Genomic DNA, 26,361 nt, shown 5'->3' with positions numbered 1-26,361 from the left:
TTGTATTACAGGGCTATGCTGCAGAAATGGACAGCCCCTTAATGGCACATCTCATTTTACCAGGGCTGCAAAATAAGAAAGATGTCTTGTTTGGAAACATGGAAGAAATCTATCACTTTCACAACAGGTTAAGATTTGTGGCCCGTGCACTAATTTCTAGTCATATTAACAGAAAATTAAAACGAACACATTAGAATATATTATTTGTGATTTTTAAAAAAATACATCGAAACCCCCAAATTATTTGGTTTTGCAGAGTCACAGTAGTTAAGCTCCTTTTTAAAGCAGTAGTCCACAAATCCATTGCTTCAGCTTTTTTGCATATTGGTTCTTTGTGAAAACCCCATGGAAATTACTATAGGGTTTGCACCCAGTCTCTCTTGTGTAAGTACTTACTGTGGTTGTCCCATTCCTTTTGCTGAAGCTTATTCATGTTGTACTAAACTATGGTTTAGTATGCTATGCAAATGTAACCATAGATTCCTGAGGGGTCTTCTTTATGTAGTGGCCAATGTATTTAAGTGTGAAATATGTAAAAAAAAGTAAGCAGTAATGCTACTTTGAACTTGGCGCTGTTTTAGATTCATCTTTGTTTAGTTTCACGTAAGGATACTACAGCTCCCTGCTTCTGAGATTTCAGACAGTACAGTGGTACCTCGGTTTACAAACTTAATGCATTCCAGAAGTCCATTTTTAAACTGAAACCATTCTTAAACTGAGGTGCGCTTTCCCTAATGAGGCCTCCTGCCACCGGTGCCCTTCCACCGTGCGGATTCCATTCTTAGACCGAGGTAAAGTTCTCAAACCGGGACACTGTTTCCGGTTTTGTGGAGTTTGTAAACCGAATCATTCTTAAACAGGACTGTTCTTAAACCAAGGTACCACTGTATATATTAAAAGGTGGAGGAGCTGTAGATATTTATCGATTGTTTCTCCATATTTTTCAAATAAATTAAAATTATTTTCTTTGCAGAATATTCTTAAGAGAACTAGAAAATTACATAGAATATCCAGAGCTGGTAGGAAGGTGTTTCCTTGAAAGGGTAAGTAGTACGAAAGCGAGCGTCATAGTTATTGTGTTTGACCTTTCATTGGCAGAATAGTTTTCATTCTGGCACCAGCAATATGAGGAGAAATTAAGCCATGGTTGCAAGTTCCTAATTCAATCAAGAATAAAGCTGCTACATATAGTTAACGATGAAAGTCTTACGATGAATGTGACAAAAATCATGCGTGCACAACCCGTTTTAAGTAGTCTGTTGCAGGGGTGGGATCAGGATCTAGTGGAAAATTGCTGAATGACTTGCAGTAGATCCACAAAAGTTTTCAGCTCCCAGTTATGCTGAGCCACTATTTCGCATCTGTCTCTGGTTGGTGAACCTTGGGAGTTCTCATGAAAAGCGAAATAGATTCAACAAGCCTGAAGTATGCCCATCCCCTGATCGAGAGCATAGCTGTTTTGCTAACTTGATCGTTCTTCCTCAGTAATGTCTGCATTGCAAATGTCTACCAGTGGTTCCCAACCTTTTTGTGGCCATGCCGCACCTAAGCATCTCTAAAATCCTGATCCCCCACCCCCCGTAACATATAATTCTTATTATTCAAAAAGTGAACTCCTATTCACGTGGAGGAAGCCTAAAAGGCCATTAACATGGTCTAAGTCATTCTCAAATTGCCCCCCTTAAAAATCAAATTGCCCCCCTGTGGGGCGCGTGCCTCACGTTGGGAACCACAGGTCTAGGCCTTCGTGCTGAAACAAATGCATATAAGAGAGGAAGATTAGAATTCTGAGTTCTTCTAGCTTCTAGGAAATTACAGTCATATCAGATTTACCCAGTTGAGTTTCGCTGTTGTGGGTCATGTTGTGTAGTACCAGTCCAGTTCAAGGTGCTAGTGCTGGCAAACATAGCCCTAAACAGCTTGGGACCCAAGTACAGTGGTACCTCGGGTTAAGAACTTAATTCGTTCTGGAGGTCCGTTCTTAACCTGAAACTGTTCTTAACCTGAGGTACCACTTTAGCTAATGGGGCCTGCCACCACGCAATTTCTGTTCTCATCCTGAAGCAAAGTTCTTAACCCGAGGAACTATTTCTGGGTTAGCGGAGTCTGTAACCTGAAGCGTATGTATCCCGAAGTACCACTGTACCTGAAAGAGCGCCTTCCCTAGTGTCAACCATCTTGGGCCCTACAATCAGCAGAGAATGCCCTGTTGGAAGTGCCACTGCCGGGTGCTGCCTGGTTGGCATTATTATGAGGCAGGGCCTTCTCAGTGGAGATTCCTTGTTTGTGGAACATCTCTTCTGTGGTGAATTGTATCTTCCCCCTCTTTATAACCTTTCAGGACGGATTTTAAAACATTCCTGTTTACCCAGACATTGGATGGCTAAAAATTTTCCTGGCAACATTTAAATGATTATGAGAACATGTTGTTTTTTAAAAGACATTTTAGATATGTTATTTTACTTTTCATTGTATTCTTTTAACAGTGATGTGCTTACCAGCGGAGGCTCCTCAGGGAGGAAGGGTGGAGTATAGATATTAAATAAATAATACAGGGGGTTTTTTTGGAGTTCCCACAGGAACTAAGACATGAATTAATGGGGGGGGGGTGGAGAGTTACTTTGTGTGATCTAATGTCAACTCAGTTTTAGCCAATCGGAACAGCCATACATATTTCAACAGTCCGTTAATAAGAATGGTTGTTATTGAAGCTTTCCTCAAGAGTAGACCCATTAAAAGCAATTGACTTAACTTAGCCATCTTCTTTCATTTTAGTGGGTCTCCTCTGAGTAAGACTTAGTCGAATGCCCATTGTAAGTGTGATAGTTTACTTCATAATTGCATGAAATCTTAAAACTTTTGTAATGATTATTTTCTCTCATTCAGATGGAAGACTTTCAGATTTATGAAAAATACTGTCAAAATAAACCTCGATCTGAAAGTCTGTGGAGGCAGTTCTCAGACTCTGTATTCTTTCAGGTATTCTTTATTTTACTGTAAACACATAATTAGTTGATTACTATCTTTCTCATTGCATTTCATGGAAGGATTTTTTCAGTTCTTTATTCATTTATATTTATAGGAGTGTCAGAGAAAACTTGACCACAAGCTGAGTTTGGATTCCTATTTACTGAAACCTGTTCAAAGAATAACCAAATATCAGCTTTTGCTAAAGGTAAGGAGTATAATACTATTTTAGCTATGCCTTTAGTTAATTTCTAAGTGACCTTGTTTGGAGGTTCTAGCAGAATGGAAGAAATTTAATGACTATTTAGCTAAATACATCAAGTTAAATTAATTGGAAAAAGCTTGCAATTACCAGCTAGGCCTAGCATTTAAATAAGTAATGCAAAGGAATTATTATGTTTAATGCTGAATTGGGAAGAATGACTGATGTTAAGTGATTAAGTTAAGATTTTAAGAGCTTTGATTTGGAAAACCGTTAAAATGATATTCATTGAAATCCAACCAGGGGGATACGAGGAAGTCACTTAACAATGTTAAGAAGATTAATTTTAATAAGGTTATGATTTATGTTTGTCTGTTTATTTGTTAGTGTGTGTTTTTTATTTTGTGAAAACCAATAAAAAAAAATGGGGGGGGGATTCTAAGTGACTGTGATTTAGAGCAACTGACTGCTATGAGTAATTCCATAGTTTATAGCTTTGACAGTGTTTGCAATTTGCAGCATGCTTTACAGTCTTCCATTATACAGTGGTGCCTCGCAAGACGAAATTAATCCGTTCCGCGAGTCTCTTGGTCTTGCGGTTTTTTCGTCTTGCGAAGCACGGCTATTAGCGGCTTAGCGGCTATTAGCGGCTTAGCGGCTATTAACGGCTTAGCGGCTTTAAGAAAAAGGAAACAAACTCGCAAGAACTCGCAAGACGTTTCGTCTTGCGAAGCAAGCCCATAGGGAAATTCGTCTTGCGGAACGACTCAAAAAACGGAAAACTCTTTCGTCTAGCGAGTTTTTCGTCTTGCAAGGCATTCGTCTTGTGAGGTACCACTGTAGTTGCCTTCAGCAAGATTGCAATGAAGTGAATCATTATGAGCTGACAAGCTGAGTCTGGGAGATAATGGGCAGGTTCCCAAATAATGCTGAGCTGTGGTTTGAGGTTATATGCATGAACCCCTTGAACTGGAGCATTCCCCTTTCTTCTTTTCTTCTCTCAGCACAGCTGGGAGGGGGGTCAAAATGAGATTCAGTTTCTATTTCTCAATTTCCTGGTTTGCCGTTGCATCTAAACCAAGCATCGTGGTTCAGAATAAATTCTAGTTTAAGCAAGCACACATCACAACCCAGATTTTAGAGTTAACTTTGTTTTGCAGTTGACTAAAGTTTATTTTAAACCACAATTTCTGACTTGTCACGTACCAGCCAGCAATCTTAGAAAGAGATATTGAATTGTGGTTTATTCCTCCTTCTGCTGCATGAGAGGTTCATGTGACATGTACAGATTAGGTTAATCATTATGTGTGAACCAGGCCAATGTCTTTACTAAGGTCATATAAGAAGTGCTGAGAAAATATGGTACTTGAACTAAGGTCTTCCATCTTCACCGTCTCCAGTTCTGTCCTTCACAGATTGTAACCTTATATTTTATATTGCAGTCTCCATTTACCGTATTTTTTGCCCTATAGGACGCACCTTTTCCCCTCCAAAAATGAAGGGGTGCGCACCGACCCCTCTCACTCTCCAGGCTTCAGGAAGCTATCCGCAACCCTTGGGAGCCCGGCGGGAAGCTCGGGCTTCCCCCGCCCCAGCCCCGCGCCTGGGGGGGGGGAAATATTTTTTTTCCTTTATTCTACCCCCCCCCCCAAAAAAAAACCTAGGTGCGCCCTATGGGCCGGTGCCCTCTATAGGGCGAAAAATACGGTATTTTATGGCATATAGGAGTAGCTCCCCAGTTGTATCTAGAGAATTTTGTTGCTCTTGAGATTCATAAGGTGCTATATATTTACTTTTTTCACAGGAAATGCTAAAATACAGTAAAAATTGTGAAGGAGCAGAAGATCTTCAAGAGGCACTGACATCAATATTGGGAATTCTTAAAGCAGTTAATGATTCCATGCACCAGATTGCAATCACTGGCTATGATGTAAGTAGTAGTATTAAAATTTCACATTTTAGCGATACATAATGCAAGCAGTAGTGCCAATATTTTCTGCAACCGTTTTCTCCACCAGCACCACTTATCTGAAATGAATAATAATAATAATAATAATAATTTATTATTTGTACCCCGCCCATCTGGCTGGGTTTCCCCAGCCACTCTGGGCAGCTTCCATAGAAACCAAAGATACAGTAAAATATCACAGATTAAAAACTTCCCTGAACAGGGCTGCCTTAAGATGTCTTCTGAATGTCAAGGAGTTATTTATCGCTTTGACATCTGATGGGAGGGCGTTCCACAGGGCGGGCGCCACTACCGAGAAGGCCCTCTGCCTGGTTCCCTGTAGCTTTGCTTCTCGCAATGAAGGCCCTCGGCGCTGGACCTCAGCGTCCGGGCAGAACGATGGGGGTGGAGACGCTCCTTCAGGTATACTGGGCCGAGGCCATTTAGGGCTTTAAAGGTCAACACCAGCACTTTGACTTGTGCTCGGAAACATACTGGGAGCCAATGTAGGTCTTTCAAGACCGGTGTTATGTGGTCTCGGCGGCCGCCCCCAGTCACCAGTCTAGCTGCCGCATTCTGGATTAGTTGTAGTTTCCGAGTCACCTTCAAAGGTAGCCCCACGTAGAGCGCATTGCAGTAGTCCAAGCGGGAGATAACTAGAGCATGCACCACTCTGGCGAGACAGTCCGCGGGCAGGTAGGGTCTCAGCCTGCGTACCAGGTGGAGTTGGTAGACAGCTGCCCTGGATACAGAATTGACCTGCGCCTCCATGGACAGCTGTGAGTCCAAAATGACTCCCAGGCTGCGCACCTGGTCCTTCAGGGGCACAGTTACCCTATTCAGGACCAGGGAGTCCTCCACACCAGCCCGCCCCCTGTCCCCCAAAAACAGTACTTCTGTCTTGTCAGGATTCAACTTCAATCCATTAGCCGCCATCCATCCTCCAACCGCCTCCAGGCACTCACACAGGACCTTCACCGCCTTCACTGGTTCTGATTTGAAAGAGAGGTAGAGCTGGGTATCATCTGCATATTGATGGACACCCAGTCCAAACCCCCTGATGATCTCTCCCAGCGGCTTCATATAGATGTTAAAAAGCATGGGGGAGAGGACAGAACCCTGAGGCACCCCACAAGTGAGGGCCCAGGGGTCTGAACACTCATCCCTCACCACCACTTTGACGGCCCAGGAGGAAGGAGCGAAACCACTGTATAACAGTGCCCCCAGCTCCCAGCCCCTCTAGACGGTCCAGAAGGATGTTATGGTCGATTGTATCAAAGGCCGCTGAGAGATCCAGCAGAACTAGGAAACAACTCTCACCTTTGTCCCTAGCTCGCCGGAGATCATCAACCAGCGCGACCAAGGCAGTTTCAGTCCCATGGTGAGGCCTGAATCCCGATTGGAAGGGATCCAAATGGTCCGCATCCTCCAGGCGTGCCTGGAGTTGTTCAGCAACCACACGCTCAATCACCTTGCCCAAGAATGGAAGATTTGAGACTGGGCGATAGTTGGCCATACTGGCCGGGTCTAAAGATGGTTTTTTAAGAAGCGGTTTAACGACCGCCTCTTTCAGCGGATCTGGGAATGTTCCCTCACAGAGGGAAGCATTCACCACCCCGCAGAGCCCATCGCCCAGTCCTTCCCGGCTTGCTTTTATTAGCCAGGATGGGCAAGGATCAAGGAGACAGGTGATTGGTTTCATGCGTCCAAGCAGCCTGTCCACATCCTCGGGGGTAACAGATTGAAATTGATTCCATGCAACTTGACTAGACAGAGCTCTAGCACTCTCCCGCCCCAGCCCTGCTCCCACGGTGGTGTCTAGCTCCTTCCGAATATGAGTGATTTTATCTGCAAAAAACTTTGCAAAATCATTGCAGGAGATCTTGGGGTCTTTACAAGGCCCCGGTGGTAAAGGTGGTTCCGTTAAATTGCGAACCACCTGAAAGAGTCTCCTGCTACTATTTTCTGCAGATGCAATAGAGGCGGTGAAGAAAGTCTTCTTCGCCGTCGCTATCGCCACTTGGTAGGCTCGACGTTGAGCTCTAACCTGTGTCCGGTCAGATTCGGAGTGAGTTTTCTGCCACCGACGCTCTAGCCGTCTCAGCGATTGTTTCATCGCCCTCAGCTCCGAAGAAAACCACGGGGCTGTCCGGGCTCCATTCAATCGGAGAGGGCGCTTCGGAGCCAGACAGTCGATAGCCCTGGTTAACTCCGCATTCCAGCGGGCCACCAGGGAATCAGCTGAAAGGCAATCAACATGGGATAAAGCATCCCCTACCACTCTCTGGAAACCATTTGGATCCATTAAGTGGCGGGGGCGGACCATCCGAATTGGTCCCACCTCCCTGCAGAGGGGAAGGGTCGCGGAGAAGTCCAGTTGCACCAGGAAGTGATCTGACCATGGCACTTCTTTTGTTTCACTTTTACTTAGTGTCAGATCACCCACGTCACTAGAGGTGAACACCAGGTCTAAGGCATGTCCATGACTATGAGTTGGGCCAGACTTATTCAGGGACAGCCCCATGGAGGCCATGCTTTCCATGAAGTCCCGAGCAGCCCCTTGTAAGGTCGTGTCGGCATGGATGTTAAAATCCCCTAGGACAACCAAGCTAGGTGTCTCCAGGAGAACATCCGCCACGACCTGAAGCAGCTCAGACAGGGAATCCTTGGTGCAGCGGGGAGGTTGGTACACCAAAAGGAATCCTGTACTGCCCCTATTGCCCAACTTCCAGAACATGCACTCAGAGAACTGGATCTTCCCAGTAGGACGTCTGGTGCAAGCTAATGACTTCCTAAAAATCACTGCAACCCCCCCTCCCCGTCCACATGACCTGGGTTGCTGTGCGTAAGAGAAACCTGGTGGGCAAGCAGCGGCAAGGACAGGCCCATCTGCTTCCTCCAACCAGGTCTCTGTCACACATGCCAGGTCAAATCCTCCATCCACAATCAAGTCGTGGATGACAGTGGTTTTATTCATCATTGACCAGGCATTGCACAGCAACACTTTCAGGTCATGTGGGTTTCCCCTGTTGATTCCAGTATCCATCCGGTCAAGGCCAGACCCAGAGGCAGGGATAGTCTTCAAACAGCGACTAAACCTGCCTCCTCGGTAATGACATGGTCTGGTCTTAGCGTAACTCCGCCTCCTGCCCATGATCACCGAGATCGAATGTCCCAGTGCTTCCCCCCCTGTGGAACTTGTCCCAGCCATCGTGTTGGCTGGGGACCCACTCCCAGGCAGCCCTGATCCCGCCCCTTAAAAACAAAACACAAACTATACAGAACCAATAAAACAACAACAACAACAGAAAATAAAGGAACAGAACAATTATACTAAAATTAATCCCCAACCAACTATCCATCCCACCCACCCACCCCCAACAAAGGGAAAAAGGGAAAAAATGAATAAAAATTTAAATTGCCACTGACTGCTTGAGGACATTTTAAAGCACATTAACCACCTGGAACAGGGAAGCAGTGGCAGAACATTTCCCACACTTCCCCAAAAGTTTGTTCCAAATAAGGGCCTGGGCCACGCCCCCTGGGCCAGTTGGAGAAGGCCCTGGAAGGGAGCAGGCCCTGCAGTCCTCACCCAGCCGATGGTCCGAGGCTTCCCCGCTGCAGGAGTCCCTCTATAGCTGGGAGAGAGGGCCTGGGCCACGCCCCCTGGGCCAGTTGGAGAAGGCCCTGGAAGGGAGCAGGCCCTGCAGTCCTCACCCAGCCGATGGTCCGAGGCTTCCCTGCTGCAGGAGTCCCTCTATAGCTGGGAGAGAGGGCCTGGGCCACGCCCCCTGGGCCAGTTGGAGAAGGCCCTGGAAGGGAGCAGGCCCTGCAGTCCTCACCCAGCAGATGGTCCAAGGCTTCGCCGCAGCAGGAGTCCCTTTATAGCTGGGAGAGAGGGCCTGGGCCAGTTGGAAAAGGCCCTGGAAGGGAGCAGGCCCTGCAGTCCTCACCCAGCCGATGTTGAGGTTAGAACTACTGAAAGAATGCAGAAAGAAGAAGCCAGTTATCAAAAATGTCATCCTACAAGATTTGTTCCACCTCAGTGCATTTCAGACTACAGCTTCCTTCTTTAGAAGGAATCTTAAAAGTTTCCTTTTTTTTAATAGAATAGTTGCAGCAGCTCGAACATATATTTTCACCCTGTCTTGCACTTTTACTAATGGTACTAGATGAGCTGCAATATTTGTTGAAGCTGCTTCTGCTGTTCTACAGAATTTTGAGGTTGCTGCTGAAGAAGGAACTTGTTTCAAAACACATTGAACTGCAATATATTCTGTTAGTTGGAACTTACAAGAAAATGTTTCCCCTTCTTACATTATTTCTGGTGGCATGCCTCTTAGCCTGTGTTTGGTGTGTGTCGCTCGCCCACAGAAAGATGCACACATCGATTGAATTTTAGAATGGAACAGAAAGCTGCAGGGGTGTGTTGCTGAGAGGACTTATATAAAATAGGTTTTTCTTCTCTCTACCGTCCCACACCTTAATTCTGGTTCCTGTCTTTTAACATTCAACTTTTGCCATCCACAGCCCTGAGAGAAGGGTAGACTAAAACTCTGAAACATTTTTGGTTAGTTCATGAGACCCAGCAGCCTTATGTAACAAGTCCAGACTTTGGATGTTCTCCATTTCTTCAGGAAGGGACTGTTCACTGGACTTAAGAGGCAAGACCATAAAACCAACCCACCCAGTTGCAGGAGAATAATGCAGGCTTAGGACCAGCTTCAACTAAATTGTTCCACCTGCACAAGCCAACATAACTTCTTCTTCTTTGGCGATCACTTGTAGCCGAGTAAGATTGTCTTCCATAAACATGGTTTTAACAATGAGTCCGTAGGTGACTGTGGACGTGAATTCTGGATCCACATGTCCTTCCACATTGGGGACATTGGTTTCCGGGTGGGAGTTGATCACGGTGTGGGTTTGCCAATCATTCCTTCCTCTTAGCACGTTTCTCCCTTGCGCCCTGACTTTTGAGTGTCTTCAAAGTCCATGACACCTTTGGTAAAGGCTGTTCTCCAATTGGAGCGCTCGCAGGCAAGTGTTTTCCAATTGTTGGTGTTTATACTACATTTTTTTAGATTTGCCTTGAGAGAGTCTTTAAACCTCTTTTGTTGACCGCCAGCATTACACTTTCCATTTTTAAGTTCGGAATAGAGTAGTTGCTATGGAAGATGATAATCAGACATCCTCACAACATGACCAGTCCAGCGAAGTTGATGTTGAAGAATCATTGCTTTGACACTGGTGATCTTTGCTTCTTCCAGTACACTGGTATTAATTCTCCTAGTCCCCCTGGTGCAACAGGACTTTCTCTGCTTCTCTTCCCTACCCATGTGCATCTCCCACGCCTTCCCCAAATTTACTCAGGAGGGTCAGGGGAACCCTGAGAACAGCATGTTGGGAGAAGGGGAGGGGAGATTGTTCTATCTGGCAAGTAGAAATGAAGGCACATTCTCCTTAGCATAACATTTAATTCTACTCATGGTGCTGCTCCCATTGCTGGTCTTCCTTTCTAAATATTATTAACAAAGTGTAAACAGTCTGCTTTTCTTTTGTTTTAAGGGAAACCTGAATGAACTTGGCAAGCTTTTGATGCAGGGATCTTTCAGTGTATGGACCGATCACAAAAAGGGGCACTCGAAAGTAAAGGACCTGGCACGTTTCAAGCCAATGCAGAGGCACCTCTTCCTTCATGAGAAGGCAATACTGTTCTGTAAAAAGAGAGAAGAAAACGGAGAAGGATATGAGAAAGCACCCTCATACAGCTTTAAGAATTCCTTAAATGTAAGATATGGTGTTTTTTTAAAAAAAAATAAACATTTTAATAAATAGTAGAGCAAAAATAATACCATTTTGGCTGCAGCAGCAACACACACACACAGCAAGGGTGTCATGCAGGATGTCAATTTAACATTCCTTTTGTTTTCAGATGACTGCTGTTGGAATAACAGAGAACGTTAAAGGTGACGCTAAAAAATTTGAAATCTGGTATAATGCAAGGGAAGAAGTGTATATAATACAGGTAACCCCCCCCAAAAAAAAATTAAGCATTGTGCTGCCTTTTAAAGGCAGTTTTATGAAGGTGTAGATGTTTTCTTTGAAAACATTGGTCCTGCCTGTCTCATTTCGAAATGGCGTAATTTGTGGCAAATAGTTGGCTGAATTTCTGCCTTTTTCTTTTTGATGCAGGCTCCAACCCTGGAAGTCAAAGCCACCTGGGTAAATGAAATTAGGAAAGTACTGACCAGTCAGTTACAGGCATGCAGGCGTAAGTCTTTTCTTTCTTCCTAATATCTGTCCATAGCAATGTGGCTATCAATATGATGGCTGCATTTAGTTTCACTTACAGACACAAGCGCCTTCCATTGTATTTTGTGTGGGGAGATTAAAGATGCTGCAATCGAGGATGGATGCAAAACTTTCCACCCTGTCCTAATGTTGGGGTTGCTGCTAATTTGCTCCCAGCTTGGAACCAAAGTCCCACAGTTACTGTCAAAGAGTTCTGTTCATGCTTAGTTTGTTGTAGTGTAACAGAAGCCTTATAATTTGTTCCCCCTTCTGTATTTAGTGAGAGCTCCAAACTTTGCACAGAACTTCCAAAATCTGAACCAAAAGTTTGCAGCTTGCCTGAGGTGCTTTGATAGACAGGCTTTTTCTCTCTCTCTTTTCCTTACAGAAGCTAGCCAGCATAGAGTTCTAGAACATACACACAGTCTCCCTTTACCTGCATCGTCTAATAATACCAGGTAAGCTGCTATCTGTTCCACTAATTACTTTATAAAACATTGATTCATCAAATACTCTTCCGATTTCAGTGTTTTCTGCTTTGCCTGTCTCTAAAACCATTTATTATTTATTTTAACTTACTTGCTAAATATTGCAGTGTGCGAGTTTAAATGTCTTCTTAATCTACGTATAGCACCTTCTATATGGGTGCTTTTACAAACAGTAGAGAACGATGATGACCCCAACTTTTTTACACATGCATTTTTAGAAACTTTCACAGGCAGGCAACCTGAAACATTCCCTGCAAGTCTCAGCTTAAAAATAACTGTGTCAGGTACAAATTTGTCCCTTCATTTTTGTTCTGAAATATTTATTGTAGATATGGAACGAGCTAGGCAAACACAGTACCATAGTGTGCAGTGTAGAACATCTCTCCCCGTACCCATTAAGTGGGAAAGTATGTCTAATTTGTAAGGTTGTGTCTTGCTTAAAAAAAAGAAAGGAAAAGAAAAAGTTTGTTTTACTTGCTCTGAGATTGTTGTGGTTATCTTGTAATGGGAACAAGTGAATTGGCCCTTAGTGTAGTCTTATATTTCTTCCATGAACAGTCCTTCAAGAAATGAGGCAAGGAATATCAGAAAACAGGAGGAGAGAAGTGCTGGTGTTGTAAGTCCTGATGGATGTATAACCTCAGTAGCATCAAAGTATCCTGAAAAAGGCAAAGGTAAATTTGAAGTACCCTTTGGTTATTAATGTGCATCAATTACTATAAAGTGGAATAATTTGTTGCATAAAAGGAGTTGTAACCATATTTTGGTTGTGTGATCATATTTTGTAATGTCAACTCTTGTCATAGATAAAACCAACAGGTGCGCAATTTTTTTTTTTAATTTAGGTAGGTATAGAACAAATATTAGCTAGTTGGTTCTGTTTAATATCTGTTCAATAGCATGCCTGTCTTAAATCCCGTAGAAGAACCACACTGATTTATTTGCAGGAACCTATTTGTCTCCATAGGGTGATTTTTCATTACTAAATTATGATTCAAGCCCTTTAAAAAAATTAAATGATTCTAAAAGTGTAGTAGTCATGTGGGAGATTCTGTTAATTTGTTCCAATTTCAATAATTAATTATTCATAAATGCCTTACTTTTCTGGCACAACCTTCTGGTTTACCTTTGACTCCTCTGTTCTTTCCCTCTGTCCTTTTCCTCTCTGTCTTCATTTTATTGAAGATACTATCTCAGATTTCTCAGTTCTCTCTCTCTCTCTCTCTCTCTCTCTCTCTCTCTCTCTCTCACACACACACACACACACACACACACACACACACTGTAATGTGCAGTATTACTAATCCCCAAAGCCAGAAAGGTAAATTTTACAAAACTAGCTGGTTTATTTTTGTTCAGTTACACATTGTAGTTGCCACTGATTGTATGTGTAGAAATATTGGCTTGAATCCCAGGAAGAGGCCTATATGCACCATTCCAAAGAGCCCTTACACCCTCTAGATCAGGTTTTTGCAGGGAGTTGGCATTGAATGCACAGGAATTAAAAGACTTGGAAACTTTGCCCACAGTACTTAGGATTCAAACCATTAGGATTTGTGTATTTCCAAAATGGTTCTTGTAACTTCAAAGCCTTAACTCTTGGTTTTTCAAAGCCCCAATTAAGGACTTGAAAAATTCGAAAGGACAGCTGTCAGGCCTTGAGCCCTGAAGCTAATGTAAAATATGAGGCTAAATAGAAGGATTGAAATGATTTTTGTTGACAAGATAAAGTTGCTTTAGCATCTTTTCATTAGAGCTCCCAGCCATAAATCACCCAATCTATTGCCTTTCTGTTCAGAAAGCTGTTGCCTTTCTGTTCAGATAGGAAGACCTTGCTCCTTACTCTCTTTTTCAAAATACCCTGTAGCAGGAGACCTGGAGCTGGGAGGGAGCTCCACAAAAATTGTAAGATGTGTTGCACACCAACCAGAATGCTTTTCTCTGAACAATGAATGTTCAAACTTCATTTGTGGTGGGGATTGGGGGGTGGGGGCAGTATTAATCAATCAATCAATCAATCAATCAAGTCCTTCCTGGTTATTAAGGACTGAGATTGTACTTGGAGATAAACGCAGTGTCTAGGAAAGTAAGGTTCAAGCTCTATAAGTTGGAATTGGCTTAATTTTTGCCAGATAGTTGGAGGCAATTAATTCAGTTTTGGGATCACTGTCACGATGTGTTCCCAGTGGACAACTCCTTACACTCTTTTCTCATGTTCCATGCTGTCTTCTGTCATTTCTAAAAACTTACCTGGGAAACCCAGCCAGATGGGCAGGTATAAATAATAAAATAAAATCATCATTAACTCAGTTTGTTACTGCGGAAGGAATGCACTTGCTTCCTTCAAGAAAGCTTTCTATCAAGATGAGCTGTTTTTTTTTAAAAAAGAGACCCTTTTGAAATGTTATTTTCACAGGTCCCTAAGGAAAAGAGGTTGTGTGTTTTTCCACCACAGAAGGTGGGCTTAGTCTTGCTCTCAGAGCTGTTATCTCTGATAGCATTTTCCTTTGTACCGTTTTACATGAAAGCGTTTTTAAGCTCTGCCCTGCCCTGGGCTGCTTTAAATTATTATTACAGTGCTTTGGTTGTGGGAGCCATGTGCACACCTATATGAATGCACAGTGGTTCCATGCTGATAGTGAATAACTTATCTAAATTATTCAGGAAGACGTGTTGAGATGTCATTCACACTATAACTATGGAACTATTATGAGATTGAAAGGAGTGACCAACATTACGCATCCATCGCGCTGATGAAAAAAGTCTCTTTTTTCTCTCTCTCCTTCTCTTTAACAACCCCATTACCTTTGAGTTCTTTCTGGAGAAACTGCCAATGAGTGCAGCCAGCTACTTAAAGTTCATATCGGTAAGCACTAATATTCCATGCTTGCCTTGACAGAAACAGCGTCTCCTACCGCTAAAAGCCAGACTTTGCCAATGATCCTTCTTTCACGACCAGGTATTGATCCAGGATTTAGTTTCATTGGAATAAAATGATATACGTATACAGAAAATAAAGAAAATTGCAAATTAATTATAACTTTGCTACCAGCTTTTTAATATTTGTACATATAACCACAAATATGCACTTTTTGATTATTCCTAGATTTTTAAAATGTTTTTTTTCTTGCTTTCATGAATACCAGTTAAAAGTATGAGATTCTATTTTTGTTTTCCAGTCTAAACTCAAAGGTAATTTGCATGCAACCCACCTATTATTTCTCTCTCTTGAATTCTTCAATATCTCTTTCTTGTCTCTCTGTCTTTTTTTGCCTCTTTGCCCTGCTGCAGCTTCTCCTACCAGCCCAGACAAAAACACTAAACGACATGAAGTCAAGAGTGATCCAACTCCTTTGGGTTTGAGAGGTAGAGTGGAGCCAACTTTCCAAACTTGAAATCGCAGAATCCTAACAGTAGCTTGCACTTCGCTTTGACTGAAATTGCCACACCTGGTAGCCAAAAAAGCAATGCAGTTTTCTGTACCTTCACTTAAGTTCAGGGACAAATGTGCCAGGAAACCTCATTGTGTGAAAAGCTGAGAGATGAGAACCTAGGAGTAGAGCTGGGGCTGATAGGTTGTTGCAACATAATCTGATAAAAAGATAGCAAAAATTAGGAAGGGTGGGGGAGAGAAATGATAAATAGAGCAAGGCTATTTCATTTTAATTATGATTGAGTGGAATCTAGTTTCCAGTTTCAAGCTCAGGGTGGAAGGTGGTATCACGGCAACAGCGTAATGCACTGGGAATATTTATTATTCAGTTCTTTCACAGATGCAAGTTCTGTGTTAACTTGGAACAGGGCCAAGTGGGTCAGCACTACTTATCTTTTACTAGCAGCCCAGCGCAGGCAAGGTAACGTATCTCTTCTGGGGCCACATGGACTTTGTGCATGGTGTGATGTGTGCTGTGACTTGTGGCTGCTTTTAAGGGCTTGCTTTGGCTTTCCTCTAACATCTTATACTGTCACGGATGACACGAAGCACAAGTCTTGCAGGAACTGCCCAAAAACTGAAAGCCTCATTTCGGGGAGGGGGGTGGTTGTTCCATTTTACTCATTTTTAGCTAGAATTGGGAATTGTTCCTTCTTTTTAAATTGGTTTTCAATCTGCCTAGAATCTTATTTGTATGCCATCCTTCCTCCAAAAAGCTCAGGACAGTGTCCATCCTGGTAGTCCCTCCCCATTCCATTGTGTGGGTTAATTCCACTGAGGACTGAGTAGGATAAAATCAGAGTTTCCAGCATTGTCCAAAAAGCAGTATGATTTAGGCTGGGGCCAGGGATCCTCTCTCCCCAAATATTGTGCCTACCTTTCCCTCCATGACTAATAGCAGCTATGGGGATGAGAGAAGGGTAACTTGCTTTGCAGAATCATAAAGGTAAAGGGACCCCTGACCATTAGGTCCAGTCACGGACGACTCGGGTTGTGGCACTCATCTTGCTTTATTGGCCGAGCAAACGTCCCAATGACCTTCTTTGGGAAGAGCAGATTCTGATCCACCCCAAAGAGTCTTGCCAACCCCTGCTCATTTAATTTGCCTAATTGTAATTAATGGAAGGCATTGACAATCAGACTTGTTTTAATCTGCAGAGCAGCACTGTAGATTTCATATCTTGCTCACACTAGGGGAATGTGACAGAGAGAGTGCAGGGAACTCATACAGTATCCTTGTAGCTGTGTTGAAGTGGGTTGTTTTTCAATAAACAGATTTGGAAATCTGTTGTACGAGTTTTATTTGGGATTATTTATTTAGAAGATGAGATACTCAGAAATAACAGTAGCTTTTAGTCTACTCTCAGTGAGAAATATAAGTGTACCATTGCCAACACGTGCATGATTTGTTATTGTGTCCATTGTTGTATCCTGTTGTGATGATGATGTATGATACAAAAAGCACAAATGAAGAGATTTTTCTCATTGCAAGCTATTTGGGAGGCATAGAGGGAGAATTGGTAATTTTTTGCAGTATAGAATTGTTCAGCTTTAAACTCAAGCAAGTATGCACACACATGCACACACCATATCTATGCTAGCTCATAGGCGTGAAAAAAGAAAAACAAAGACAAGAGATCAAATTATATGCTGCTTTGTTGCGACATGGTAAACTAAATACATGTTTTATTCATTGGAATGGATATTCATGACCTTCCAAGGGATACTTTAGTGATCAACATGAAAGCATGGAGTTCTCAACCTGACGAACCACTAGCGGACCATTAATCTGTGTGAAAGTTCTTATCCTAAATTGCACTTGGGAGTAAAGTGTCGTATTCCATTGCATTTTGAGCCAGATACACTTGGCAGATTAAAAAGTGTACCAGTTGGAAGCACATTGTGATGTGTTTGACTAATCACATCTGTCTCCCACTGTTTGAGTTACCGTTTGTGAAATAAATAGCAGGACCTTTTTCTTTTTGGGGGGGCCTTTTGTTTTCTTACCTTGTAAGTTTTTGTCACCTAACAAGACTTTGAGGAGTCATCAGAATGAGTTATCTATGCTAGCAGTGCCATAAAAAAACAGGCTGAGGTTAATCACCAACAACCTGGAGTGGCTAACCCTTTTTGGCCCAAAGATTGCATTAATCCTTGTCTAGCACTCCAGGGAAGCATGGCATCTGTGAATGTCACTCCTTGAACACTCTCATAGCCTCCCTGATCTATGCAGACCATTGCCCCCTCCCTGCTCATCAAATGAGCAATCAGATGACTTGAAACAAATTGCATCCCCATAAGGATGTTGGGATGAAGTGTTTTAAACCCTTCTGTTCACCCCAATTCTATATCTACATTGTGGGATTTTTAATTTTTTCTTGTAACCCCAAAATCAGTGGGGTTTCAGAGAACCAGAAAAATTTTCTTGAGATACCTGATACCTAAGGTTAGCCATCTCTTATTTATAGGATCTAATAAATTTAATAATACAGTCATACCTCGGGTTGAAATAGCTTCGGGATAAGTATTTTTGGGTTGCGCTCTGCGGCAACCCGGACGTAACGGAGCACATTACTTCCGGGTTTCTCCGCTCGCACATTCGCAGAGGGTCAAAATGTTGTCACGCGCATGTGCGGAAGCGGCAAACCGCGACCTGCAGACGCGCAGGTGTGGGTTGCATTCGCTTCTGGATACGAACAGGGCTCCGGAACGGATCCCGTTCACATCCAGAGGTACCACTGTAGTTCGGCTTGGGGAAAAACATTGGATTGGATCCAGACTCATGGATTGAAATCAATGGGACTTAGTAATGGCAAACCTAACTTAAGTCCCATTGATTTCAGTGGGTTTACTCTAAGCTTGATTTAAGTCTGGATCAAACCATTGTTTTTTGGTTAGGTTCTCATTTCTTACCTGGCTGCAGTTGTTGATCTCACTAGCTGCCTATTAGCACCAAGACGGCATATCACTTAGTACAATTGAATTGGTTCAAAGGATATCTAGTGTTTTGTTGTAGCTGTTTGAAGTGTATCCCCCCGTTTTATATAGAAGTCGCAACTAAATGTCAAATAAATAAATAATACTTTCTTGAGTATTTTAAAAAACCCCTTCATAGCTATTATATCAAAACAGTTCAGTACTTGCTTGAGATAACAGTTGCTTGTTTGTTTATTAAGGATGGTCTAAAACATCTCAGTCACTTGATGCTTCTGAAGAAAATGATGGCTGGTCCAGTGCAGAGGATCCACTTAATTCCTCAGATGCAGAAGAAGAAGTAAAAGTAGAGAAGAAGCTGGTAACTAATATATTTTCATGTTTATAGGAGGGAGGAAAATATAATTTATGAACCTGGCCACAGTGACTAATCTCCCATAGACCCCTTGGAGATGGTGTCTTTGGAAATAGGTTGTCAGTCAGAATGTATGGTATGCGGCAGATGACAACCTTTTGTTTTATCTGTAAGCCCCCTTGAGTCCCTGTCAGAGGAAAAAAGGTGGGGTATAAATATATTAAAAGGGACGCGGGTGGCGCTGTGGGTAAAACCTCAGTGCCTAGGGCTTGCCGATCGCATGGTCAGCGGTTCAAATCCCCGCAGCGGGGTGAGCTCCCATCTTTCGGTCCCAGCTCCTGCCCACCTAGCAGTTCGAAAGCACCCCAAAGTGCAAGTAGATAAATAGGGACCGCTTACTAGCGGGAGGGTAAATGGCGTTTCCGTGTGCTGCACTGGTGCAGGATCGCCAGAGCAGCTTCGTCACGCTGGCTACGTGACCCGGAAGTGTCTCCGGACAGCGCTGGCCCCCGGCCTCTTAAGTGAGATGGGCGCACAACCCTAGAGTCGGACACGACTGGCCCGTATGGGCAGGGGTACCTTTATAAATATATTATTATTATTATTACTACTACTACTACTACTACTACTACTACTACTACTATTCCTATTCCTATTCAGTGACACTGGTAGAATGAACAGTGAGTGAGTTGATAATAGTTTTGCAGCACTTATTCTAATGTAGCCTAACTCTGTAATTGGTATCTACAGTATGTTGTTATGGCATGGGAGGGAAATGAACAGGGTGCACTTTGGTGTATCATTGGAGAAAGGCTAAACCAGAGAGAGTTAATGTGGTGCCCTCTAAACTTCAACTCCCACCATCCCTAACAATTGACCAGGCTGGTTGAGACTGATAGGAGTTGTAGTGGGCACCACGTTGGCTAATCATGGGCCAAACTGACACAGTTAAGTCCCATGGAATGCTGGTGAAATAATTCAGAACTCCATAACCCTTTCCCTGTTCTATTTCTTGGTTGTACAGGACTGTGACAATCCTGGAAAATGTATTTTAAATAAGGTTTTTTTATACGCATAGTCAGTCTAGAGGATGTGATTCTGCTTCTCAGTTATGAGGGAGAAATGCTCCACATAAGTCACATTTTTAAAAACTGATTTAGCTTTGGCACTTAGATCACCATAAAATCTGCCTCACAGAGTTAATAGCTATTTGATTATTTCTCATTAAACCAATTGTATCTTCTACTGTGTATGTTTAGACTCCTGGTAAATACACTGTTGTGGCCGATCATGACAGAGGAGGCCCTGAAGACCTGGCGCTGAAAAGCGGAGAGTTAGTTCAGCTGATGCATGAAGGAGAAGATGGACTTTGGTATGAAGACCGATATTTTAAGACACAATGTCCGCAAAACCACCTTGGCCTGGTGCAATGTCCAGATGTGTAACTATAGTTAAGAGATTTGGAAAGGACAGTGAAATTGTTCAGTTCCCATTGCTGATTTCTCAGTATTCTTTCTGACCTCTTTCAGTTCCTGAAACTGGTTTGCAAACCATGGATACGGTTGATAAGAAAGTATTCCCTTAACCATGGCTAAAGGTATCAGATGGATGGGTGGAATTCACTAGAAAAGGGGACTTCATGTGGAACTCTCTATAACTCTAACCTGGAATGTTGTTAATTTAGAGCAGAGTTTCCCAAACTCGGGTTTCCAGCTGTTGTTGGACTACAACTCTCATCATTCCTAGCTAGCAGGACCGGTGGTCAGGGATGATGGGAATTGTAGTCCAAAAACAGCTGGATTTTGGGAAACCCTGATTTTAGAGGATTACAATATGCATCAGAAGAAATACAAAAAAATGTTGACTGCCTCCAAACAAGGGCTACTTTGCTTCCAAATGAGGCCTAATATTTTGATGCTATAATTTTTTTAATAGTTTAAAAGCAAAAAAAAAAAAATTGTTCCCTAGGTATGTAAAGAATCTGACCACAAGCAAAGAAGGTTGGGTTCCAGTCAACAGTTTGTTGGTGCTGCTTGGCAACTCAAAATCTGCTATATCTCTGAGCAGCTCAGGTATGATTTTCATTGTAAATGCTTTGGTTTACCAGAGTGGCACTTAATTTGTCAAAGAGCCCAGTACCAAATTAGCTACAAATATACGTAAAGGGACCCCTGACCATTAGGTCCAATCGTGGCTGACTCTGGGATTGCGGCGCTCATCTCGCTTTATTGGCCGAGGGAGCCGGCGTACAGCTTCCAGGTCATGTGGCCAGCATGACTAAGCCGCTTCTGGCAAACCAGAGCAGCACACGGAAACGCTGTTTACCTTCCTGCCGGTGCAGTACCTATTTATCTACTTGCACTTTGATGTGCTTTCGAACTGCTAGGTTGGCAGGAGCAGGGACCGAGCAACGGGAGCTCACCCCGTCGCGGGGATTCAAACCGCCGACCTTCTGATCAGCAAGTCCTAGGCTGTGTGGTTTAACCCACAGCGCCACCCGTGTCCCAATAGCTACAAATATATTTCTCTGTATATTTGTGTTCCTTCCATCCAGAGTCTGCAGCTGGTTCCAGTACACTGAGCTCATCTTCAAGCTACAGTGAGAGTTGCAACGTCAGCAGCATCAGCTTCTCGGACATAAAGGGCTAACCTGTTAAAACCTCCATGAAGACTCTTGCGAAACTGTCGAACTTCTAATGCAAATGCTGGATGTTAAATGAAACAGAGAAGCTACCATCACTTGCATCTGTCTCCATTCCCCAACACACACACATATGCTTCAGTGGTAGCTTACAAAATCTTTTTTATTAAAAAAAAAAAGACATTGAATAATAAAAAAAGAAAATTTTATATAAAAAAATAAAAAGACATTGAATGAAGATGTAAAGGATTGCCAGCAGCATGGAGTAGAAGAAGTGCGCCATGTTGGGAAGAGAATCTTCTGGAAGGTGCATTATCATTTTCCTAGAAAAAAATGAACCTGGACAGGGATAATGTGGGAGAATACTATGAAGAAACCAGGTTGTGTCCATTGGTGTGAATCTGTACAGTAAAACAATGAATATATGTTAATATATAATTAATATGAAGTTAATTGATCATGTAGAAGGAAACAGAAATGTGATCTTTACAGGTCATTTTACGTGAAATCCTCCTTGAGGCCATGTGTTAATATGCAGGAAATCTCTTACAGCATCAGGGGAATCCGTTTTGATCTGGCTGTGGTTTCTGGCTTAGTTTTTTTGAACCACTGTGCTTTATCTAGCCATGAGCTTGTTCGTAATCTTTGCTTCGAAAGAAATAGCAATTCCACTTCAACAGAGACTATCCCCTTTCCTTTCCTTTCCTTTCCTTTCCTTTTTTTACACAATCTATGGCGATAGCCCTTTTGAGGTATTTTTATCATCAAGGACAATTGTTTACAAGAATGCTGGTAATTTCATAAGTTGTTTGGTAAAACAAACCCCATTTTTTAATTATCAAGTAAATACCGGAACATGTTTTATATGGGTTGAACTTCCAGAAATTAAACATTCTATAATAACAGGCAATTGTCTTTTACTGTTAGAAGATGCCTACAATTCTTCTAAATGAAACCTTTCTAAATCCTTCCTGGTGCTTAATTTTCTATGAAATGCATGAGTATGTCATTTGAGCAGGGAAAAATCATTGTGGACATGGTTTTAAAATAAACGAAGATGAAAACCATACGCATTTCATTTAACACATGTGAAATAGAGCGATGCTGTGTAAACTGCTATTCCCCCTCAAGATACGATTTATAAATCTGCCTTACCAAAGGCTAGTAGTATGTAAACTGATGGAAAAACAACATTCATTCATACACCTGAATTAACTTACAGCTCATAGCGTATGTACCTCATTCATATATTATTGAAGAAGTGAATGTTTGGTGGTCAGCACTTAATGAATACTAGGCAATTAGAATCTGGCAAGATAAAACTAATTTGGATTTTGCTTTTTTCTGAAGTATAAATAGCATCTCAGATTGTTGTTTCAAATGTCAGGAACAAATTCTGGCTTATAGTTAACAATCAGACTGTGACTGGCTCTGGTCAGTGCAGAATTTTATATCTATTTGTATATGTTCATATTTATATATATATATATTTGTGTGTGTATGTGTATTAATGTAAAATATGTATTTATACACTTCCGGCTGCTAAAGATGGCCTCTGTATGTCCTAAATTTCTTAATACGGCAGCAATGTAAAGGTTGTACAAGGCTTTACTATATATATTTTCCAGCACAGAAAAGTGCATCTCTTGAAAGCATCTTAAACAAACGAGATTGTGCCAGCCAAGGCACTGTCTGTTCTGTTGTGGTCATAAAATAGCAATAGTCTTTTGTAATTTATTTTGTAAATAGGAGTTTGGGAGTGGGGACCCCTCTATTGCAAAATCGTCCTAGAAGGAAGGATACAATTATGATGCATCCACAGGCCTTCATCATCATTAACACAAACAAACACACACACCACACCCCTTCCTCTGTCAGTGGCCCTAGCTTGGGATACTGCCAAAAAATAAATGACTTTTCTTGCATAGAATTAATAAATTGGTTTATTGCTTCTCTGGCTCAAGTGAGAGGAGTTATTATGGGGAATGAAAACCACAGAGAAAGCCCTTATATTAGAAGCTGTCTCTTTTTACATTGTCCCTGACAATGCCTTTTCCTTGTTCATGTGGTTGTACATATACCATTGCACTTTAATATGACCCACGTTTCAATTTTCTACTGCTGTTGTAAATTACAATTACAGAATCCGATGTCTTTATTGTATATGTATGAAACTTTGAATAAAATTCAGCATTTCTTGCTGGGTCTCCTCAACATCATGGCGATTTCTATTTTGTGTGGGTGTGTTAACATGGTACCACAGTGTGTCAGAAGTTGATGCAGCAAGTCTTAAGGGACGAATCCTATGTACAAGAAGCTGGCGTAAAGCAAAACATTTGTAAATTAAGCCAGCAGAAAGCTACACCAGATCCAAACCCCACTCAGCTTTGGCTTTTGCCTAAGCCTAACAGAGGGGAAACAAGATTTTCAAATAATATTCTGCGTTGGGTTGCCAGATCATGTGACTGAGCCGTACTGGTTCAGGATCCAACCTAAATCCTCCCTTTCTGGTCCCAACTCCAGACCCCAGATTCTTTGCTCAGCACCAGCATATCTCTGGCTGAGCTAGAGATCCGGTGTATCCTCAGCTTCTCAATCTGGCAGATCTTGTTATGGGAGTGCTCCTTAAAGTGTGCCTGTCCTCTGTTTAAAATATATATATATATATTTGTGTGCACTGGGCATCCTAAACACTAGCAGTAATATCCCTATCCCAGAAAAACTTTGGGGGGTTGCTTTTTGTTGTGAAAGATACCAAGTCATGAATCCACGGTAAGTCAGGATTGAATTTGCTAAAGTGTACATTGCAGATGGAAAGGGACTTGATGGATAGCATTGGATAGACTGTTGAAGGCAGTGCTTTTTTTTCTGGGGGTACGCATACCCCCAAAATTTTGTGGATCTAAGTTTGGCCTCATTGAGGGGCAGTATTTCAATATGAGTAGAAAAGTGAGAGTACCCCTAAACATTTTTTAAAGAAAAAAAAGCGCTGGTTGCAGGCATCAGGCGAAATTATTTCAAGCCTCAACTTCTAACCAATATCAATGTGTTTTAACAAATTCTGGCAGAAAAGGGTTCTAAATAATAAAGGGGGGTTACCCTTCCATGCACATCCTCTTCCTCAGCTTGGGTTGACGATTCAATACTATTCAAATGGCATTCTTGCAGACCCAGCAATGAGCGCAAACAGAGCGCAAATAATGTCTCTTGCAAAGGGCCTGAGGTTAGCCTCACTCAGATGGCTCTCTTCATTCCAAGCTGCCTGTTTAAGGGCAGCCAATAAGCTCTCTATTACAGCTTTTAAATGGTTTTTGCACATTGAACATGGAAAGGATGCAAACCTTTAGCTAGTGGGTGTGTTTGGTTTTCTGTCTGCCTGGTAATCTTAGGCCAAGTAGAGGCTAGTGCTGGATGTTTAAGAGGAAATGCTTCGAATTTGTGGCCACCCAGCTTTCAGCAATCTGCGTTGCTGGAACATGCAGGAAGGCATCTTTACCGACCCATTTTCATTGGCTGGCTTAGGATCCCAGTGCTCTGAAGGCAGCCCTGTACAGGGAAGTTTTTTTATGTTTGATGTTTTACTGTGTTTGATGTTTTGATTTGCTGGAAGCTAGCCAGAGTGGCTGGGACAACCCAGTCAGATGGGCAGCATATAAAAAATGAAATTGTTGTTGTTGTTGTTGTTGTTGCAGTCGGCAGGGAGATGCTGTTTTCCAGATTTAAATGCCCCTCTCTGCTGCTGTTCTGTCAAACTGGCAGTGATTTTTCCTGATAGGCTACACATCTGTATGTGTTTTAATAGGGGAAATGACATGATCTGATTATTATTACTACTTTTCATAAATAAAAACTGTCAGCATATTGTTATCCCAATCCAGTTCATGTTTTGCCAGATAGCTGCTATCGGGAGACCCTAATTGTATATTGTTCGCGTGGAATCTAATTTGGTCCTTGAAGACCAAAGAAGTGGTTTGCAACCTGCATAGACTTCTGCCATCATCTCTATAATATCATCTCAGATGAAGAAAAAACATTGACCACCGCCACTACTGTATAACATTTCTCAATTCTCTTAACCCTACGGTCTCCAAAACTTCCTCTCGTCTCCTCTCTTGCAGAAATTCCCTCCCTCCCACTTTCTTTGTGCATTGTATTTTTAACCACCAATATCACAGACTAAACCCACAGTATTCTGCCACTGTATCCCAAGTTACTGCAGTACATTATAGATCTCCCATGTTGAGGCATGTTCATATTACCACTTGCTCCACATCCAATGTGCTCTCACTGGTAGTTTTTTGAAACCACATTCACATAGCATCAGTCACAATTCATATTGACCCTGTCGTTTCTTGACAAATACTGCTGTTTGGTGGATTTTTCTCTTACACCAACTTCAATCTGACTAGAAAACTGGATGTGAAGTAAGTGGTAATGTGGACATTTGAGGCAGCCATCACAGCTTGTGCAGATCACAGCTTCATGACAGTAGGGTTGCAGGGTGCAGAAACCCCCCCCAAAAGGTGTGTGTGTGTGTGTGTGGTGAAGAAATCCCCCTTGCCACCTCTTGATGTGAACAATTCTGTGCTAATCTGTCTGGAAACACAGTGGAGAAGAATAACCTCACTGCATTTTAAGCCACTGTTGTCAACATAACCTTGCACTTCTGTAGCTGTCTCCTGCACATTACAAATATGCTCCTTGTCCCAACTTTCAGAAGCGTAGCCATGTTAATCTGTTTAGCAGCAAAATCAGCAAGGTACCGAAGCATCTTAAAGACAAGTGGATGAAAGATTGCATAACCTTCATAACCTTTTGTGGACTAACGTTAACTTCATTTGGGGGGGGGGGGAGATACTCCTGGTACCAGACAACCAAAGCATAGTCTGTACTTAACATTGCCTGGTGCAAGGAATGTATTTCGTACCAGGAATAGGAATTTGAGATAAGGAAAGGCCAGTTCATACTGTCCACCTAGAAAATTCCAGTAGTAGAATGGAAACATTCTTTGGTTTATGCTTCATTAGAGCTGTAGAACAAGTCTAAGGATTAATCAATCATTTGATAAACTCAAAGTGCATGGGTATTACGGGGTTTGTGTT

At 42.3% G+C, this 26,361-nt stretch overlaps 1 protein-coding gene across 13 annotated transcripts in view; it reads left to right on the top strand.

Annotated features, from left to right (window-relative positions):
* MCF2L (MCF.2 cell line derived transforming sequence like) overlaps positions 1-23,473 on the top strand; it is a 117,200-nt gene extending 93,727 nt beyond the window's left edge. For 5 of the 13 annotated variants that reach the window (XM_053384380.1, XM_053384388.1, XM_053384384.1 and 2 more), the window contains 16 exons: positions 12-127; positions 974-1,043; positions 2,887-2,979; positions 3,083-3,175; positions 4,974-5,099; positions 10,683-10,904; positions 11,050-11,142; positions 11,310-11,388; positions 11,797-11,866; positions 12,455-12,570; positions 14,796-14,855; positions 15,188-15,262; positions 18,506-18,624; positions 19,878-19,990; positions 20,587-20,690; positions 21,173-23,473. In XM_053384380.1, coding sequence (XP_053240355.1) covers positions 12-127; positions 974-1,043; positions 2,887-2,979; positions 3,083-3,175; positions 4,974-5,099; positions 10,683-10,904; positions 11,050-11,142; positions 11,310-11,388; positions 11,797-11,866; positions 12,455-12,570; positions 14,796-14,855; positions 15,188-15,262; positions 18,506-18,624; positions 19,878-19,990; positions 20,587-20,690; positions 21,173-21,267 — 1,644 coding nt within the window. In that variant the 3' untranslated portion in view covers positions 21,268-23,473. Of the gene's footprint in view, positions 1-11; positions 128-973; positions 1,044-2,886; positions 2,980-3,082; positions 3,176-4,973; positions 5,100-10,682; positions 10,905-11,049; positions 11,143-11,309; positions 11,389-11,796; positions 11,867-12,454; positions 12,571-14,795; positions 14,856-15,187; positions 15,263-18,505; positions 18,625-19,877; positions 19,991-20,586; positions 20,691-21,172 lie in introns of those variants that run through there. The other 8 variants (XM_053384382.1, XM_053384387.1, XM_053384386.1 and 5 more) reach the window with 6 other exon arrangements.
* Positions 23,474-26,361: the final 2,888 nt, after the last annotated feature.

Source organism: Podarcis raffonei, chromosome 4 (assembly GCF_027172205.1).
Source record: "Podarcis raffonei isolate rPodRaf1 chromosome 4, rPodRaf1.pri, whole genome shotgun sequence".
In the NCBI taxonomy this organism is placed as follows: Eukaryota; Metazoa; Chordata; class Lepidosauria; order Squamata; family Lacertidae; genus Podarcis; species Podarcis raffonei.
Note: the sequence above shows the minus strand (reverse complement) of the source record. Positions and strands in the feature narration are given on the sequence as shown.